At 40.9% G+C, this 19,942-nt stretch overlaps 1 protein-coding gene across 8 annotated transcripts in view; it reads right to left on the bottom strand.

The window, feature by feature from the left end:
• Positions 1 to 19,942, bottom strand: part of cacna1ba (calcium channel, voltage-dependent, N type, alpha 1B subunit, a) — a 161,479-nt gene that overhangs the window by 31,497 nt on the left and 110,040 nt on the right. For all 8 annotated transcript variants that reach the window (XM_056376769.1, XM_056376765.1, XM_056376770.1 and 5 more), the window contains 10 exons: positions 19,391 to 19,520; positions 19,146 to 19,205; positions 16,724 to 16,830; positions 6,675 to 6,771; positions 4,846 to 5,006; positions 4,569 to 4,706; positions 3,167 to 3,368; positions 1,907 to 2,071; positions 749 to 859; positions 589 to 672 (listed from right to left, as the gene is read on the bottom strand). In XM_056376769.1, coding sequence (XP_056232744.1) covers positions 589 to 672; positions 749 to 859; positions 1,907 to 2,071; positions 3,167 to 3,368; positions 4,569 to 4,706; positions 4,846 to 5,006; positions 6,675 to 6,771; positions 16,724 to 16,830; positions 19,146 to 19,205; positions 19,391 to 19,520 — 1,255 coding nt within the window. The remainder of the gene's footprint in view (positions 1 to 588; positions 673 to 748; positions 860 to 1,906; positions 2,072 to 3,166; positions 3,369 to 4,568; positions 4,707 to 4,845; positions 5,007 to 6,674; positions 6,772 to 16,723; positions 16,831 to 19,145; positions 19,206 to 19,390; positions 19,521 to 19,942) is intronic.

Genomic DNA, 19,942 nt, shown 5'->3' with positions numbered 1-19,942 from the left:
TGTTTGGAACCAGGGCATGGCAACACCAGTGACGACAATCAACAAGATGAAGAGAGAGAGAGACAATGACAGAAAGACAGAGAGAGAGAGAGACAGAGTGAGAGGGAGAGTGGCGAAGTAAGGACAGCAGAAGGGAAGAGGGAGAAATGAGAGAACAGGAACAGTCATATTGCACAACAGAAACTGATAAAATACACAAAATACACACATGATAACAGTCAGAGGCTGCTTCACAATGTACACATATATACAGGTAAAGAAACTGTCAAACACAGAAAACACAGCAGAGTACTAAAGATTACTCTCTGAGGTAGTCGTCATCCTCAGCTCCTGTATCAGTCCTCCATGATCAATCCTTCAATTAATAAAAGACTCGCAATCCCTCCCTCTCTCTCCGTCCAGAGCCATCAGGCTCCCTGGACCTCTGCCATGTGATTGTCTTTTCTGATATGGACAGTTAACATGTGTTTGCTAAAAGCTTGCTGTACAGACTGTCCCTGACCTTGCCCATTACCATGACAACAGTGCTGTATGGATACAGTGCATTCAGCATTGTCGAGGTGAGGAGTGAGGAGTGGGTGCTCTTACATTGATTTCAGTCACCAGGATGTCAGTGATGCTGCCCAACACTGTCACAAAGTCAAACACATTCCAGGCGTCCTTCAGGTAGTTCTGAGAAACAGCAGGAAATCATTAGTTGTTATTTATCATTCAGGACGTTGAGATTTGCTCCGTAACTGTTACTCACCAGTGGACCAAACGCAATGATCTTGAGGATGCACTCCAGAGAGAAGAGAGTGGTGAAGACGATGTTGAGGTTCTTCAGCATTGCTTCATAGAAGTCTGGAGCTCCATGGAACTGAAAGACAGGGGTGAGTGGTGTTTTCCCTGCTGGCTTGTAGGTGTAACACTGCTAAAGGACCAGTTCGCCATTTTGGGAAATGCACTGATACGTTTTTTACACCAAAATCATCAGTTATAAGCAGGTTATTTAAACGCATGTAAACCCGCTAATAAAAGTCGATTGACTCCTTTTCCACTGTCAATCCAATTTGTCTTTCTGATCGGGCTGAGGACACACAACTGCAAGGAGTGATGTCATCACATGCTCTTACAGAGCACACACACAGACACAGTGAGGAGAGTGAAACTGATAAACAGATCCGTCACATCTCATCTCCTGGTTGTTGCTCCTGTAAAAGAGCCTCCGTGTGAGAAGCCTCGATTGGTGCTTGCATGTTTTTAAACTTATCTCAGGGCTGCAGCTCACTCTCAGAGGAAGCCGCTGTGTTTCTGGTTTAACAGCACCGTGCTGGACAGGTGACAGGTGTGTTTATAGTGTTTGTGCTCTGAAAGACGTTAGGGCAGAAAATGTGGTTCACATCAATGCCAATCAGAGACAGAAAACAGATTTTAGCAGTTCTTAGTGGGTTGTTTCGACCAGTGGAAAAGGCACTTTACTCTCTTTCCTGCTGAGAATACAAGAGAAGATGCACTCTCAGTCACACTGTCTGTTAATATGATGCTACAGCAAACAGCTGGTTAGCCTAGCTTAGCTTGACCAACATCACCAGCCATAAAACCACACACTGTTTTTACAATTTGTGGTTTTGCACAGATTTAATAAATTACATATAACCTGCTGATTTTTTTTACCTTCTGAGAAACAAAAAGTGGTTGTTTCCCTCTTTTTTTTAGTCTTTATGCTATGCCAAGCTAAACAGCTGCTTGCTGTAGCTTCAGTTTTCAGTCTGAACATCTGGTTAGATCTCATGGAGAGAGGGAATATGTCTCAAAATGTCAAACTGTTCTTTTCCTGAGATGATCATTTCCAGGACTGACATTATAAAACATCTGACAGAGCTTGACCAACTACATCAAATCTGCAAAAGTCAAAAGTTATTACCTTCATCATGAGTACCACAGTGTTGAGAGCGATCATGATCATGATGGAGTATTCAAATGGAGCTGAGACCACAAACTTCCACATCCTGTACTGGAAGGACTGCGTGTTCTTGGGCATGTAGCGTGTCAAAGGTTTGGCATTAATTGCAAAGTCAATGCAAGCCCTCTGAAACAAAGAAAACACACCTCTGCTTCAGTGTCTTCACTGTTTGAAAGGAACTGCTCCCAAACCTCTGATACACTGCTGCCGATCATTCAAAATCGGCACTGATGTGAGCAGCTGGCATCCACAAGATACATGACTGATAAACAGTTAGCCAAGATACATTTCGGTCCCAGGCACTAATTGTAGTTTAGAAACATTGAAAGTTTACAAGCCAGAAAAAGACTTAAACACCCCACACTGAACTGGTTTAACCAACACACACAGATTTCTTTAGTCCCAAAAGCCAAAAAGTCACGTACTGAACAACTGTTCAAATTATTGTTCCAGGCTTTTGCCTTTATTACAGTCATAGAAGAGCGAGAGAGAGAGAGAGAGAGAGAGAGAGAGAGAGAGAGGATGCCACGCAGCAATGGGCCACAGGCCGGACTCGAACCCGGGATGCTGTGACAAGGACTAAACCCAAAAGTCACATTCTCCACCAAGTGAACCTGAGACGGACTGTCTTTGTTATTCAGTCTCTCACACAGAGCACAGCCTCCGTCTGGATTCACAAAAGTCTTTATTTACTTCCACTCCAGAACGTCACAGACTTTTATTATAGGCAGGTCTTTATGTCTAACTCCCTCTGTTTGATACGTAGAGTTGGTCATAGTTCGTTAGTATGAAGCCTCGTTACCGAGGGTGTCTCTCTCTCCCTCTCTCTCTCCTGCTCTCTCTGCTCGTTGTGTTATTCCTCTGCCTCCTTCAGTAATAATGATACATGGAATCAAAGTAGTTTATTTGCTGTAATGGAGGCGAGGCTCAGTGTATTGGAAGTGCTCCTCCTCTTCCCTGCAGTTCCCGAGCAGGCAGGAAACCAAAGCGGCTCAGCACTCCACTAACCAGTGGTGGAAATATCAGTCAATCAGTCAGTCAGTCAGTCAGTAGTGACAATTGAGATGATAGGGCTGGCCCCACTGTTGCGGTCCTGCCAAAAATATGTATACAGTGGCTAACATGAAAGGAGATACATGTGGGTGGAGAATAATTCAAACAGTTTGCTGTGACAGAAATGAGCTTCTCACTCTTCTGTGTGTTTGTGTGTCTCTGCTTTACCTCGTTCTTCTCCAGGCTGCACTCAGACAGGGCCTTGTCTCCCTGCTCCTGGAAGGTAATGATGATCAGAGCGACGAAGATATTGACAAAGAAGAAAGGGAAGACCACAAAGTAGACCACATAGAAGATGGACATTTCTATCCGGTAGCCTGGATTGGGACCCTGGTCTTCAAAGGTGGCGTCCACAGAGTGCTTCAGTACACTGCAGGGAGAGTAAAGCACAACATGAAGTCTGAACTCTCAGTGCCACAGACAGAGCTACCATCTGACTTTGAGAAGAAGCTACAGTTTGGATTGTATAAACCATTGTTCAGCAACAGAATCATGAACAGAATTGCAATGACACCAGCAGGTCTTCAATGAGAAGGTCAAGTAACCATCCAGAGACCGTCTGATAACTGAAAGGTAAGAGTTCAGTGTGTTCCTCTCATGAAATGCTGCCAACACTGTTCTCTCCTTCAGCTCATTCTTTTTTCATGTGGCCCAAAAAAATACTGCTTCATGAAGCAACTATCTCCCGGCACTTTCTGCACACATCTGAAAAGCATGGAAACTGAACAAAACAGTTCCCCCCTTCCACTGTGTGCTGCCATCAACAGAATATGTATCTGTATCTGTAGCCTAAAGATAGTGATACTCAAGGCAATGTTTTGGTTATCTGATGAAAAACATAATGGGAAGGGTGATGTATCACTGCTCTTTCATTTGGCTTGGCACACTATTCCAGTGTGTGCCTGACTCATCACTGTTACATTGATGTTCACACCACAGCTTTCCTCCTGAACAGGGAATCTCCAGCAATTTAGTATCTTTTTTGAGAGACAGAGAAGGGTCCAAGTCATCTTTATTTTCTCTAGTGTGTCAAACACTGGATCCGACCCTGCCCATATATGATGTCTACGCTAAGTGAGATATGTTTTTTACGGCTACATCATTCCATCAAATGGAGATATTCCAGGTGTCCTGTCCAAAATTCGAAACACATTTTCCAAAATTCAGCCTGATGTATTTTGAATCTGATCCTCTGATCCTGATCGCTGCGTGGGTCTGCAGAGGTTAAAGTTCAGTGATATGACATTTCAATTTGAGCTTGAAGCAAAATGACAGTAAACACCTGTCCGTTACATATAGAGGTACATTTAATATTTTTTATGATTCCTCTCTGTACAGATTGTTAATGTTGTATGTTTGTTTAATATTTTACATTTGTCAGGCGGTCACACAGTTATGAATCATATTTAGATGAAGTTTTTGTTCATGTATTCTATTAATATTCTTGCATTTCCAATGACGAATTTTCCCACAGGAACCATTGAAGTTATATTTATGAATCCTGTTTTTTCACGTGTTAAATCCTTGACAGATAGGTACAGTATATGGGAGTCAAGTCAGCTGCACTTACGTTGGCCAGCCCTCTCCAGTGGAGACAGTGAAGAGGGTCAAGAATGCCCACAGCACATTGTCATAATGGAACTCATATTTTTTCCACTCTCTGGGCATGGCAGCTACCTCATCTTTGTCGTAGTCCAAGAACTGTCCTCTGGAAGACATGAAGGCATAAATAAAGCTGAGTGGGGACAGGCAGGTACAGGTACAGGGTCTGGTTTTGACCACACCAACTGTTACAGTTAGAAAGTTGTTAAAATAGGAAAAGAGGAAGTCAGGGGTTTTAGACCAACTTGCAGTCTTTCTCCAGGCCCTTGGACTCATCTGTGCAGTAGAAGAATTTTCCTTTGAAGAGCTGAACTGCGATGACGGCAAAGATGAACATGAAGAGCATGTAAACGATGAGGATGTTCAGCACGTTCTTCAGAGAGTTGACCACACAGTCAAACACTGCCTGAGGACAAAAACACAAACACACACGTCATGTGAGGGTGAAAAGGAAAATGATGTCTTTACATGGTTGAAAGCTGTTATCTATTTACTCTCCCAGGATGCTGCTGTCTTCTTTGCGAGGACCCTAGTTAAATTGTATTGTTTATTTCTACTCAATAAAAATGAATTGCTTTTTTGAGCGTAAACATGCTTGAAAAATCATCAAACTTCGCACACACGTCAGGCCTGGTGAAAATGTGCCTTTCATGGGTCTTGCAAATGTTTGGGGCAAAATGGCTCCATAGAGCCACCTACAAAATTTCAAAGAGGCCCTTGCATCCCCAGAGTTTTACCTGCACGTACACAAATCGGTAGGCACATGTAACATGATAAAGGCCTCTTGCACCGATAGCCTAAACCCAACAGAAAGTCAGCCATTTTGAATTTAATCTGCAATTTGGTGCTGTTATTGCAATTTAAGGACATCATATTTTAAGCTCACCATGTTGACCACTTGGTCAGAAAATACTTCTGACTTCATTGTGAAAAAATTGTAAATTTTCGTCAAATGGTGTGACTCTGGTGGCATGGCAATGTTTTATGTTTCGCTATGAAAGAGGAAGTTTCTATAACTATGATACACTTTGTCCGATCTGCCTCAAACTTCAGGTGTTTGATGACAGTCCCACACTAAAGACATTTGTGTACTACTGAAAACAGGAAGTAAACCTTGAGTGACAATCACCATTTGATTTACATGATGTTTTCATGGTCTGGTTTACACTTTATATACATGAATGTTATGCATGTTGGCGGTGCCAAGGGGCCTCCTGGCAGCAGCCCCGAGATAATGCACGCAGCTAATAATTAATTCCCTTGTATAAGATCCGTCTGCAACAACTCAAACACAGGTAAGACATGAAAAGTAAGACGACAACAAAGAGCAGAAAGGCTCTTCACAGAGAAGGAGCTGAACATTGTGAAATACTGATACACTATGTTCAACAAGATAACAGGTCTGTCAGGGGAAAAAAGTAATACCCTGTCATTAGAAAAATTTTGCATCATATTCGTAACAGTCTAACATAAAACCAAACAACAGAACTTGAGAGCTATATTTTCTTTGCAGGGTGCATGTGCTGCTACTGTCAGTTCTTCACAGCGAGACAGATAAACTTTCATCTGGTTGAAAAATCTGCTTGTTTTCAGATTTGTTTGTTTTCTTTTGCAACTACAAAGATATGGGCGTTTTGCTGTTCGAACAAGCATGAATGTTGTGTGCTTGTTAACAGCTGATTGATATCTGCTGAGCTCATTTAAAGTGACGTTATAATGACTTTGTTGCTAGGCTTTATTGTTGTGCCTTATGGAACAGAGCAGCATTGACATGTCAACTAACACTGCTATATTATTAGATTTATAATCAAAAGGTAAGGCTGATGATTTTTTAATAGATCTCATTTGAAGACCCTGCATGGAGGTAGATTTGTTTCAATATTATTTGTGTGAACAGATTGACAATCTGTGTGTGAATGTGTGAATATAAAAGTTCCACAAATACAAAAAACAACAACCAAAAAGAAGACCAAAAAAAATGCTTCTGTGGCAATTTCCTGCCTTAATCACAGTTGAGCTCTGCTAACTTGTTAAATGGATTAAAATAAACCATAAAACAAGAAAGGAGCAGAACCTTGAGCTTTGGCAGACGTTTGATGGTCTTGAGAGGCCTGAGTACTCGGAGAACCCTCAGTGACTTGATAGTGCTGATGTCTTTGCCTTTGGTCCCCCTGCGGAAAGCAATCATTGTTAAACCACACACACAATTATTTACAAAAAACCTCTAGTAATAGAATCTTTTTTGAGTATTAATACTGTTGATAAAGAGAACACATAACAGAAAGTGTTTTTCAGACTTTAACATGATAGTTGTGATTTATTTTGACACTTGAACTTTGAAATATGGCGGGATATGAATCAACTGTGTTTAGATCAGCTGGGTGAATGAGGCACACAACAACAGGCTTTCTGGATATCAACAAAAATCAATCATCAATGAGAAAAATAGGAAATCTGTTGGAGACATTTTTATGTAATTTATCCCGGTTCATGCATGATGCTTCTAATCCACAGTGCCCAGGGCATCAATACTACTGTTAGGTTTGGCAGATGTCTTAAAGGTTAACAGGGTGTACGGTCACACACTAGCCTCTATGGTAGAAGTCAAACTTCAACCAGTGTCCCTGAACATGATTGGCTGGGATAGAAATTGGGAGCAGCAGGAGGTGAATCATTACAACCAAGGCAACCTACGTTATCCTGTCACTTACATTTGTCACAGTTCATTGTTTTCAGGACCCAAATGCAGACACACACAAAGGCAGGTAGGTGTAGCCTTACTTAAATAAGTAGGCTGTACTTAAAAAGTTAAGGCTACTACTTTAAGTACTTATATAATCACAAGGGGGCCAGGGGACAAGAAGCAAAAGAAGGTAACTGGGGATCTCAGGAAAGCAGCAGAAGGGCTTAACAAGTACAGAGCAGGGGACCTCAGGCAGATGGCCTGGGGACAAAACAGGGGTGAAGTGGGAGACTTCAGCCAGACAGCCCGAGGGTTGGACAGGCACTGAGCAGAGGACCTTGGGCAGACAGCCCAGAGGCCTGGCAAAATGGTAGGGACAAAGGTGAGTCCACTCTGGAGGTCAAGCAGGAGGATGCTGGTGAGAGCCGGACTGCTCTGGAGAATGACTTGGAGGGCAACACCTCTGCAGACCTGTGCTGTAGGTGGGGACCCCTCTGGAGGCCACAGAATGGAGCTCAGGAGCAAATGTTGGCCAAACCACTAAGCAGAGACTAGGAGCAGGTGTTGGCCAGATTGCGGACTCGAAATCAGGAGACTTGATGTTGGCCAAGTAAAGAACAGCTTTGGGAACTGATGAGATGTTGACTGAAATCCCTGACAATGGGATATGTGAGCTGGAGCGGTCAACTCAGGAAAAGACAAAACGTTGAATGGGACAATCCACTCAGGAACAGACTTGCAAAAAGACAAGACATCAAGGGCTTTTTAGGGGCTCCACCTCTTACATATGGTGATAGCCAGGCGTGTCCCCCAGAAATGGGGGGGCAGCTCTAGGTTCTCTGGATCAGGATCAAACAAGAACATGGTCAGCTCAGGAACAAGAGCAGACAGTGGACTAGCCGATTCAGGACTGGAAGGCTGGAGGCTCCAGAACTGAAACTCAAGAGGCTGGAGTGCAGGCTGAAACGCTGGCTGAAGGCTAGCATGCTGGTGGCTAAGAACCTGACTAGCAGGCTCTGATGTAGGCTGGAAGCAAGCAGGGTGTGAGCTAGCTGACTTGGATATAGGCTGGGAAACAGGTTGAAGGCTCGTGGGCCAGGGGCTAGCTGACACAGGAACAGGCTGCAGGTTGGTAGACTCTGGAGTAGACAGGGAGACTGGCTGGGAATCAGGAGTGTTCAGAAAGTCCATAAGCCAGTCAGACAATGACCTCTTGAATCAACAAGTTTTTTCAGACACTTCCCTACGTGCCAACCTAAGAGCCAGGATGTGGTTTATCTTAACATAAAGATTGGAAGCAGGTAGCTTAGCTCTCTCATAAGTGAAAAAAGCCTCAAAATCCAAACCATATACTACAAATATGTGTAGTAAACAAAAACAAATAGTAAACACTCCACAACATAGGCAGCCTCACACAGGGACATGTATCTCCTAACCATCCAGCCTGGTTTACATGAACAGCTCAGTCTGAAATCTCTTTGAACATGCAGTCAATCCGTTCATTCCCGGAAATTCTTCTATTATCCTCCATTATTCTCCATGCAAATATGGTTATACTTAAGACTGTGCATGAAGGATCTTAATCTACAACATGTCTTGAGTCTGCATCTCAGGATTAAGATCTTAGTGAAACTAATTCACCACTTAGAGGGAAAAAAAAAACTTTTTGCAAAAAACTGATTTAGCAGTGAAACACAAGAGAGCAGAGGCACATTTAGTAGATAAAATATCACAAATTTATCATGTCATTGTCTGAGGTGAGATGTTTGAATAAACCTCTGAGTTGCACTGTTTCATCTGTACGGTTTGTATTTCTTTTCTTTGTTTTTCTTATTTGAACGAGATGAGCAGAGTCTGCTACAAACTGATCAACTTGCCACTGCGCATCAACTATAATAGTTGTCTCTACTACGTTTCTGAGGGTGATTTTCTTTTGTCTAACACTAAAGTTTGAAGAATGGGATCCCCCATGAGCACATGTGCTAATCTCTTAATAAATACGAAACCTTATAGTGTCTATTTTGAACTTTCACCGTTGATTATTTAGATGTGAATATAAAGAAATATTCAAAATTCTAAAACCAGTATTCAGTGCCTAATTCCCTGAAAATTCTGATTTCTAAGTTTTTTAGCGAAAATCCTCATAAAACTAAATCCATGTTCTTTGGACCCTCTCAAAAACTTAAATACCCCAAAAATACATTGTAATAATCAGAGATGAGGTTAATACCTGCAGTCAGGTCTTCTTGGATTTATATTTAAGGTGTTACACTAGATCCTTTCCTATTGTGGAAGCTGCCTCGGGACGAAGGTCATCAACAAAGACATTTGTAAACAGGTAAGTCCTATAAATACAAGACCCTTCTCCGTACACACTTACAGTACTATGGAACAGGTTGATCTTCCCCTATCCACACCCAAAAAATGGAAACCTGCACTCCCCATCTACCTTATACAACATAGCTGCCTATGTGGGCTCCACCAGCAGCAATAAAAACCTTTTAGAGGTGGGAACCACATCTCTTAGAAAACCCTGTAGCCATGAATGAAGGACTCAAGAGCAGCCTCGAGTTTTAAGCTTGAAATGAACTAGTTCTTACTACATGTTGTCCAACTGCATCTAAAGGCAACAGTGTTTATAGTCGTTATAAATGTCCACACTCAGTGGCAGGGTAAAATTCCTGCCGTCGTAGAGAGTACGAAGACGTGATGAATCATCCAGATGGGTATAAATATTGATGGGTGCACACTTAGCTTGAAGGCACTCATGATGTTGCAGTCATTTGTACATAAGTAAAGCGATAGTGGTACCTGGTCAATCACTGTGTAAAGTGCTTGTTTGTTTTTGAAATTGACAGATGCAATTTTCAGTTTTATTCTTTAGGTCACTGGCTAAATATCTTGACTGTAGCTGAGGGATGGAATGCAGATTTCACCTTGAAGCTCAGCTCCTTCATCCCAATAGTTCAGTACAACCTCTACATTATCCTCATTTGTAAACACAACTGAGAGGTAACTGAACTCCTTTACCCAGGGCAGCAACTCAGTCCCAACCCAGTGCAAGCCACCGTTTCTGTCAGAGAACCAAGTCCTCACACTTGGAGGGGCTGATTCTCATCCTGACTGCTCCCCCCTCAGCTGGTCATGGTTTAATGAAGCCGAGGAGGGAACTGCTGATCCTGACTGGTGATGTTGTTAAACAGTGGAAACTTAAAAGAACTCCTGAATCTTGCTAACATGTCCTCAGTAGAGGAGGCAGAGTTGGAAGAGTCAGGGGAAGCCTTTCTATATCACTGGCAGAGGTCCCTGAGATGATTAATAAGCTCTGCAGCAGTAAGCTGCTGTGTGTGGATGGGATTTGCCATGAGATGCTGAAGGCTCTGGCTGTCTTGTCTGACACGCCCTTCTGATGCCACATGGAGGTCGGGGACTGGCAGCCCAGCGTGGTGGTTCCTGTTTTTGAATTATTGGGACATTACACTGTTCAGCCTCCCGGAGAAAGCTTGTGCCAAGAGCCACTGATCAACTTGAAGACCTCAGATCCAGGAGGAGCAATGCAGGTTTTGTCCATGGGTGTATTGTGTACCAAGCACATTGTATTTGGCCTGAACTTCAATGAGCGAACTTCAAGTGTTAATTTTGCTGGAATAGTAATCCTGAGACACATGACTGGAGTGGCTACTCTTCAATGTCTCCTTCAAGAAATGTTCTGACATTACTTATAGCGTACAGTTCCAAATGTTTCCAAAGGCTCTCTAGAAGCCCTCAAAGAATCCTAGACTCCACTTTGAGCACCACCACAAATTAGCTGCAGTGTGACAAACAGCATGGTTTAACATAGTTTGAGACTTCCTCTGTGAGGTCCCTTTACTCCACATGCAACAACTTCAACAACTCCATGCTGTGATGCAAATTAGTCCAGCATGAGTTTACAGTGACATAGGGCCAGAGTGTTATTAGGCCAAACACTAGGAGAGGGGGTTAAGGCAACAACCGCATGAGATATTCTGATAGCCTTCAAAGCCTCAACAGCCAGATACAGTGAAGAAACAGGAGAGAAAAAGAGCTTGGACTTGTTACAGGGGCTAAAATATGATGCTTAAGGGGATGTGAAGGTTCAAATGATAATGAGAACATCTGGTTCAGATGTGGCCTAATTATCTTCTCTCTATCATTTTCTGGAGTGAGAACAGAGAGCTTGGCCCTGAAAACAAAATCCCTCTTCAACTCTCTCAACACTGCTCTGTTTTTACTTCATTACACTCCAGAGTCTCTTTGCCTCTCTCTCTCTTCCTCTCTCTGGCTTTATCCTGCGAGTATGGATTGCAATACACAGTGAGCCATCTGCATTAAAGAATCATTTAAAGGACTGGTTCATGTATATCTTAATACATGAAGAAATCTTTATAAAAAATACATACAATGAAAATATTAAATTCCATATAGATGTTGAAAGAGTTATTTTTCCTCAGTCCACACGGGCTATGAAGCATTAGCATCATAAGGCAACTAAAGTAAGTATACATTTTCGAGGTGGAGCAAATGCATAGTATGTCACTGCACATGCAATGTATTTTTTCTTAATCTTTTCAGGTTGTGTCCCATTTGAACATATCTCTATGACACAAACTGATCTGCGGGTTGTTTTTTATTGGACCTTACAGTGGCTGAACAAAGTGGCAGAAATACCAAATTAACCGTCTTGGTGTTGTAATGATGATGGGATGTGACCTAACTCGAGCACTGTACAGTTTGGGTATGTCATCTTTTGCTACTCCCATTTTCCACAATATCAATGCCCATGTTCACACTGCTGGTGTCCTCAACAGCAGGACGTAGCCCAGTCATAACACGTTTGGCTACAAATGGCTGAACCTTTGTTTGAAGCAATCATAAAAACAAAAACAAATCTACGTATAAAAATCAGTTTTTACAACCTGCTGTGTGTAATTCATCCTCATCCATTCACCGCCTAACAACCTTCTTCTCGCTGCCTGTCCCCCATGTTAATAAACACTAGCTGTATGTGTACTGTGACGGCTGGAAGGCTTTACATGCTATTACTGCAGAGCGTCATGTGAGCTCAGGCAGAAAGAAGGGAAATTCAGTGTAAACAGAGCCGAGTTTGCTGATGGTGGATGTAGAAAACGAAGACAGATTGTCCAACACAGGAGGAAAAGCCTCTACATGACAGATTTCAGTCCAAGATGCAATAAAAAAGAATTTCATGATATTACTTAAAAAACCCTTTTGATTATCAGTGTTTTTTATCAAAATAATTATCTAGGTCATTCAAAGAACCCTTATTTGTTGTTTATTGAAGTTATAAAAAATAGAAAATAAATGTAAAAAGATATTTTCACCCAAAAGGGTATAAAACCATCAGTGGTTTTGGGTTTCAGTTGAAAGCTGTCAGACAAAGGTTACTGTTGTGTTAAAACTGGTGTATGGGTTCAATATTTTATACATGAAGCTGATCTAACCAGAGGAAGAATGGTAGTTAAGAGAGGGTTGGATATGGGGGACAGGGGTTAGGGTAAGGTATGGGGTACATGGTGAGGGATCAGGGAGGGGGTTGGGGTGGCTTAGGAGGGTTCCCCACCTGGTCACACCTTGTTGCGATCTACTTGGGGGAAAACAGTGGTAAAACAAGGTACAGCACATTTATGGATGCTTCACACATACAACCAAAATAAAGCATATGTTTGCATCAGATGACAACACCATAGTTTCCATTAATGATAACAGTAAAATTGTATATATTTTGGTTGGTAGCAGACAACTGCATGAATAAATCCCAGTAAAGAATAGGCTCCACAATGGATTCAACTACAGTATATCAGGCCATATGAGGAGAAATAGTAGGTGTGCTTAGATGCTGAATGTGCCAGTTGTATGAAATAAATCAAGACTATTTGGATTTAAGACAGGCACTTTTTCAGCATAACTTGCTCTGTAATTTCAAACTGCTACAACTTCTAAGTCTCAACCAAAACATCAAATAAAAAGAGCAAATGCCAACAAGGCCTCATGTGAGATCTTCTAAATAATAATAATTATACTATTAATAAAACCAATAGAAATATCATCCCGGCCCTGAAAACCAGGTTATGCTGACATCAAAAGGCAGTATTGCACTTTGCAGCATCAAATGTGAGAGGCTACAGCAGGTGAGATGACATTCACAGATTTCATGGAGATGCTATGGTTTGTTTGCTTGCCAGAGGCAGTCGATCAGATGGACGGCAGGCAGACTGAGCTCTGGTGACATGCATGGTTAGTGAACAACAGCTGTCAATCAAACAAGACTTTCTATCTTTAACTGCCAATATAAGAAGTGACCTAGAGCCAAATAGCCTTTCCAAATCATTTGTTTGAGTTTGATTTAATCTGCTGAAGAATCTGGTGTGGGACTAAGAGCAAGAAAGAATTTTAGGAATAAATAAATGAGACATTATGAAATAAAAACTTTTAGGAGTAAATATAGAAAACATGTAAAGTAACCATACATACATTTTTGATACTCAGCAACCTATTATGAAATTGAATTTCATTCTGTTTCTTTTCATAATCACAGGTCAATTCAAATTAATTAATTTTATTAATTACTAATTCTTCTTATTAACTGTTTGCTAAGACACGCCCCCTTATTGTTTCTATCCCTGTATCTCTGCCTCTCTCCCTACAGAACATATGCAGTTCACAGTGACAATGGTGGCAGATTTTAACATTCAAAATATCTATGAGCAAAGTCTTATTGATTGCAGCCAGTGCTAGACAGTAGACAATTTCCAGCTGAAATTGTCTACTGTTGCGGTAGACTTTATCAGCTGTGGCTATCTAGCTAACTGTAGCTCTATGAGGCTGCGACTGTCTCCTGACTTCTAACTGTTTCAAGCACAAACTTTAAATGAGAAATGTATAAAAGGGTCTTAAATGTGCCACAACTGATATCATCCTAAAAGGCCGATGTTAAAGCTAAGTTAAACTCAAGTTAAACTCAATGCAGAGTAGTTGGCTGCAGCTAGTTAGTTCAGACTGTTACTTTGTTCTAATATAACATGCTTACATACTTGCTCATATATTTAAACAGTATGTTTTCACTTTTGACATTACAGGTGAGATGGCATTGAGATTTGAGTAAAGTAATCTGCATGAACTCTGATATGTAGTAACATTCGGAACTAGCTTCCACACAGTGAGGATATACTACAGAGTGGATGTGCCAGTCTATTTAACATAACCTGTAACCCCACAAACTAATGTAGTTAGTCAATAATATGCCAACTCTTCACCCTGTAAGTACTGCTAGTTTACCACTGTAGATGGTAAAGTAGTTAGCATCATTTCATAATGTCTTATTTCTTTAATACTGAATACTTATACAGGCTGTCAGTTGCTGATAAGTACTGTATATGAATTTCACTCACAAGTGCTGTTCAGCACAGGTTTGGAACCAAACCACAGAAATATATTCCCATCTGCAGCATGATGCTGAGTCAGATAGATTCAGATTAAGTATGGTAGCATAGAATAAACTGCATGTGAATGGAAATGATGAGGCAATGTGGTCATAGGGCAGTCATTGAAAAACCTATAGCTAACAGCATACATGACATACAGTCTATCTAACAGGCATGCTAAGAACACAGAGAAGACAGATAATCCCTGAGATGTACTCATGCCCTCTGACAGCAGCTTGCTCATTACGTTAGCAAGCTTCTGGTGAATTAATAACTGAGTGTATGAAGTTGATGGTATCATTCAAGCCCAAGCAGAGTTGTGTCGAGCCAAAGTGCTGATGAAAATACCTCCCATCAGAGGCTTGAGGAAGATAAGGATGATGAACACGCAGGTGACATGCCCCTCTATAACAGAGGAGAGCATGGAGGACAGACCTTTAGCCAAGCACCAGGGTCAAGTACAGGAAAGGTTCAGATGGACGACGAGATGGGAATGTGTCCCAGGCACAACAGTGAACAGTGCAAAAAACACCCATTCTCACAAGCAATTTCACTTCATATACTGCAGGCCTTACTGTCTGTTCAAGGAGAAATAGACCTGAACAGCTAACAGTGATGCATCTTGTAATTCTGAGCTGACTTTTCACCAATAATTAAGAATGATGCAGAAAGAAATCCAGTAAAGCTGCAGTGACTGTCCACTGACAGCAGCCTTTAGACCGGAATTCATTGCAAGCGCTATGTGTGTTGTGTTTTGAAAAAGAAACTGAATGGTTTAAATTTAAAAATTCTTTACTTGTACTTTCTCTAAAAAATGTAACCTATGTGTGAACAATATTCAAATATATATATATATATATATATATATATATATGTGTGTATATTCTGCACTAGAATTCACTAAACAACTAAGCATAAAAAAATTGTTGGAGGATTTTTTTTAAATGAATTTTAATTCATATTTATTTTTACCAAAGTAAACAACAATATCTTATAGAAAATAGAGTTGCACTTCTCATCCTATGACATGCCTTAAAAGAAAACCAGAGTATTATTTAAAGACGTAAGACTGAATATGTGAGGAAATTACTTGTTTTTGCAGTGTGAGTGTATTTTCTCTCACACATTTACACACTCAGATAATGACGAGCAAGATGAGAGAGATAGAGGAGGCATTACCCCATGAAGCTCCTTCAAAATGATCCCAGCACAGAAACAGGGAGAGGATCAGGTCATTAAACACATTGCACAACACAACACACCACACACACACACACACGCACGCACACACACACACACACACACACACACACACACACACACACACACACACACACACACACACACACATACACACACACACCAACATCACAACCATAATGCAACAATAGAACTGTCATATAAAAAACTGTCTCCTATAAACACCATATTGATGATTAAATTTTACAATTCTAGCACTATAAACACAGACAGTCTTCTACACAAAGACATTTGCATAATGCATACTCAGCCATGCAACCAGTCCATCAAAAGGGGGTGTTCACTAATTACTGGATCCACTAGTTCAGCATCTCGTGAATTTGCAGGGTAGCTCAGTGACAGGGTTCCACATGTTTACACAACTTGACTTATACACAGTCATGGCTGTATTTGGAATAGGTTTTTGCCCAGTAACAGGGCTTTAAAGTTTTGACAATCTTTACAAAAAGATGAGCTCATCTTCCTCTGCTGTTAAATTACCTTCTTATGGTTTACCATCATGGTTTACACATACTGTTCCTTTTTCCTCTAACAAACATTTAACAGACTAGAAGCTGCGAGGCAGGTTTCTGCTCCACACAGTCCAAATTACACCTCATTTCTCATTGAAGTTTGGTATATACTGTATATTACAACTGACACATCACATGTATCCCACAAATCTAATGATCAGGATTTCTTATTTTATGACAAAAAAGTAGGATTTTTTGAACTTACGAGAATGCAAAAGCCACCAGCGCCCCACTGACTACTATGAAGTCCAGAATGTTCCACAAGTCTCTGAAGTAGGATCCAGGATGAAGCAACAGGCCCAGGTCCACCATCTAAACCAGAGATTATGTATTTAATTCATTTCACTTTAGGCATTTCATTTGATTTATTTGTTTAAATGACATGGGACATGGGACTATATTATTAGGCCTGTACTGGGCGAGTGTATCATATCATATTTTTATGGTTTTATGGTTTGTTTTTGTAACCTGTCTTCCTAGTGAAATGGGAAAAATTTATACCGTCATATGTGCGCTGTCATGTAACTGCATTTTAACCAACCCCTTTGTAGTTGATAAAGTGTTCCTTGTCTAGGGTGGTAAAGGAGCAGTTCTTTATCTGCCTTATTACCCCGCATATCTTGTTTTTACTCCTGAGAATTTACGACTACCTGCCTGTGCAGTCTGAAATCACCGGCTGACAGCAGGGGGCGGATACTCCCATATTCTTGTTTTCTAAAGTATAAGAGACAGGATTGATTTCATTTCGGGGGAAGTACTGAGCCCATTTGCAAATGTTATATTTCAATAAAATCCATTAAGACATTCCTGAGTCTTTATCTGTTTTAAGATTTTCACAAGACGCATTTTGAATTAGTTCCATTTGACTTTAAGAGTTAATGCAATCAAAGTAAAGGGAGTAGAGGAAAGCAACACAAGAGGAGAAGCTAGGCCTAGGCTCGGCACTACAGATAGCAGCATGATCTTGTGTTGTGGAAACTGGCTGAAGTGATTGAGACATGCAGGAGTCCAACTCCTCTTCAGCCAACCACCTGATCCAGTTCACCGGGTGGGACAGCGGCATGAGAGTTGACCTGGTTAGGCAGTTCCAGTTTCAGAGGGGGAGATAACGTCTACGTCACATATTGATGAGGTTCATAGCCACTGACAACCTGCTCATAGAACCCATGATCCCATGCAAGGGGGGGTTTCATTCAGCCTGTAGAAGTGGGATGCCAGGGCTTCATAAGCTCCTCAACATCTAGATTTCTCTGTGACATGGGAGTCACAGGGGCAAAGCACTGACAAGCCATTAAAGATCTGGCAGAGGAGGCAGAGAAGGAGAAGCTTTTGGCTCATCCAGTTTGTTTACTGCTACAGCAATAGTGGATTCAACAGACTGATTCACAGCAGGAGCAGCCATCTTGGTTATTAACGAAGATGCTTCAGTGGCACTCCTTCGTCAGTCATCATATCAAACCTGCCCCATTTTAGATTAATGGTTGTGATTGGCCTGACCAGTTTCTAAACGGATGCAAGTCTGTCTGAATGGGAAGGGGCTTGCTGGTCTAGTTTCCAAGCTGCTGTGGCCTCAGTATCGATCTCTGCTACCACTCTCATTCAAAACTCTGCAGCTCCTCCAGTCTTAGCAGCTCTGCACTGGCTTCCTATTACATTTAGAATTGATTTCAATTGATTGATTAAAAATTGATTTGCTAACTCTGTGATTAACTATAGACCTCCAAGAACACTGAGATCATCTACTGCTGCTTTATTGAAAGTCCCCCGAAACAGCCGTAGGAAAACTTTTGTCAGTTACGGCCCAAAGCTGGTGAACATACGACCTCCAGATATCAGAAGCTGCTCACTGAGTGAGAAAGATAAAAACCTATCTCTTCACTTTAGCCTTTAACTAGCTCAGCCTTGCTCAGCACGTCTTTTAAATGCTGATGTCTTACTGCTTTTATGCCTTCTATGTAATCTTTTTATTCTATCTTAATTCATTATTTATTATTTCATGAATAATTTCTATTTTATTTTAATTATTATTCCATATCATTGTACATGAATGTTTTTATGTTCATTTTATGTCTTTTCATGTGAAGCACTTGGTGTATGTCATTTCTTTGTTGTAAAGGTGGTGCACAAATAAAGGTAATTATATTATTATTATTATTTTTATTGTTATTATCATTATTAGTAATGCACCACCACCAGGAGCCAAACATCAATGACTGGTGGTCCTCAGCTCTTTATCCGTTAGCCCTACCAAAGCCCTCACCGCAGGCGCTGTGGGTGGAGCAGCAGCAGCCAGCAATGCCCAGCAGGTTAAACACCAACCTGTACATATAACTGTTTATGAGGACATTTAATCATTGTTAATGTTGAACTACTGATGGGTTTTTTTAAACAATGATGATTTTATATGAAAATAAAATGGATTATCATTAAAAGGGGTACTGCAGCCTGATCTCCTGAGGGCACTATAATTGTCACTTTGAGGTGAGGTCCTGGCACAGACTGCCTCGCTGTCCTCGCCACAGTCATCACTTTCAGTTTGTAGACGGTTTAAAAAGTGCAGTGAAAGATAAAGAGACACTCAAGTTATTACTGCTTTAATTGTGAATTCATCTATTGTACATGCTTACCTTGATCACCATTTCAAAAGTGAAAACACCAGTGAAGGCGTAGTCCAGATATTTGAGCACCTGCAAAAAAAGAGGCTGAATTAGTCCTGCCTATGTGCTGTATTTGTGTACAATATTGGTTTGCAGTTATGTGTTCCCTGTTTCAGGCACAATTTTAAAAAGAAATGCGCTTTGCTCAGTTTTCTTGAGTATTACATACATTTGTGTGTATTTATGTCTATATTCATGTGCATCGTGTGTCTCACATTGTTGCGAGGGGCATTCGTCCAGACAGGGTCCTCTGCTGCCAAAGCGATACTGCTCATAGCAATGACAACCAGGATGGACATTTCAAAATAACGCAGAGTCACAATGTAGTGACACAACCGCCTCACCCTGAGGAGAGAGAGAGGCAGGGAAAGACACAGAGAGGGAGGGAGACAAACACTGAGCAGGAGACACAGATCTAACAAAGACTGAGTTGTGGCAGTAGCTACTATCTCTCCTCTTTATTTTCTAAACTTGCTCTAAGTCTAAAGCTGAGTAGTGAATGTAAAGTGATGAGGGCAAAAATGTATTTATTTATTTAACTTAACAAAATGTGAAGACACTGTGCTTTACATTAGATATATACTATATACAAATACTAGAAGAATATAGGAAGGAAAATTGTGTAAAATTACCATTTAAATGTTTTCCATAATACTGTATGAATTAAATTTATATATATAGGCATACTAGAGGCGACAGCTATGTATGAAACCTCTTATGTGACTATCGATATAACTAGATATAGTAGATATACTTTATTTCCACTG

This window comes from Seriola aureovittata, chromosome 5, assembly GCF_021018895.1.
Source record: "Seriola aureovittata isolate HTS-2021-v1 ecotype China chromosome 5, ASM2101889v1, whole genome shotgun sequence".
Classification (NCBI taxonomy): Eukaryota; Metazoa; Chordata; class Actinopteri; order Carangiformes; family Carangidae; genus Seriola; species Seriola aureovittata.
This window is presented reverse-complemented; position numbering and strand designations above follow the sequence as displayed.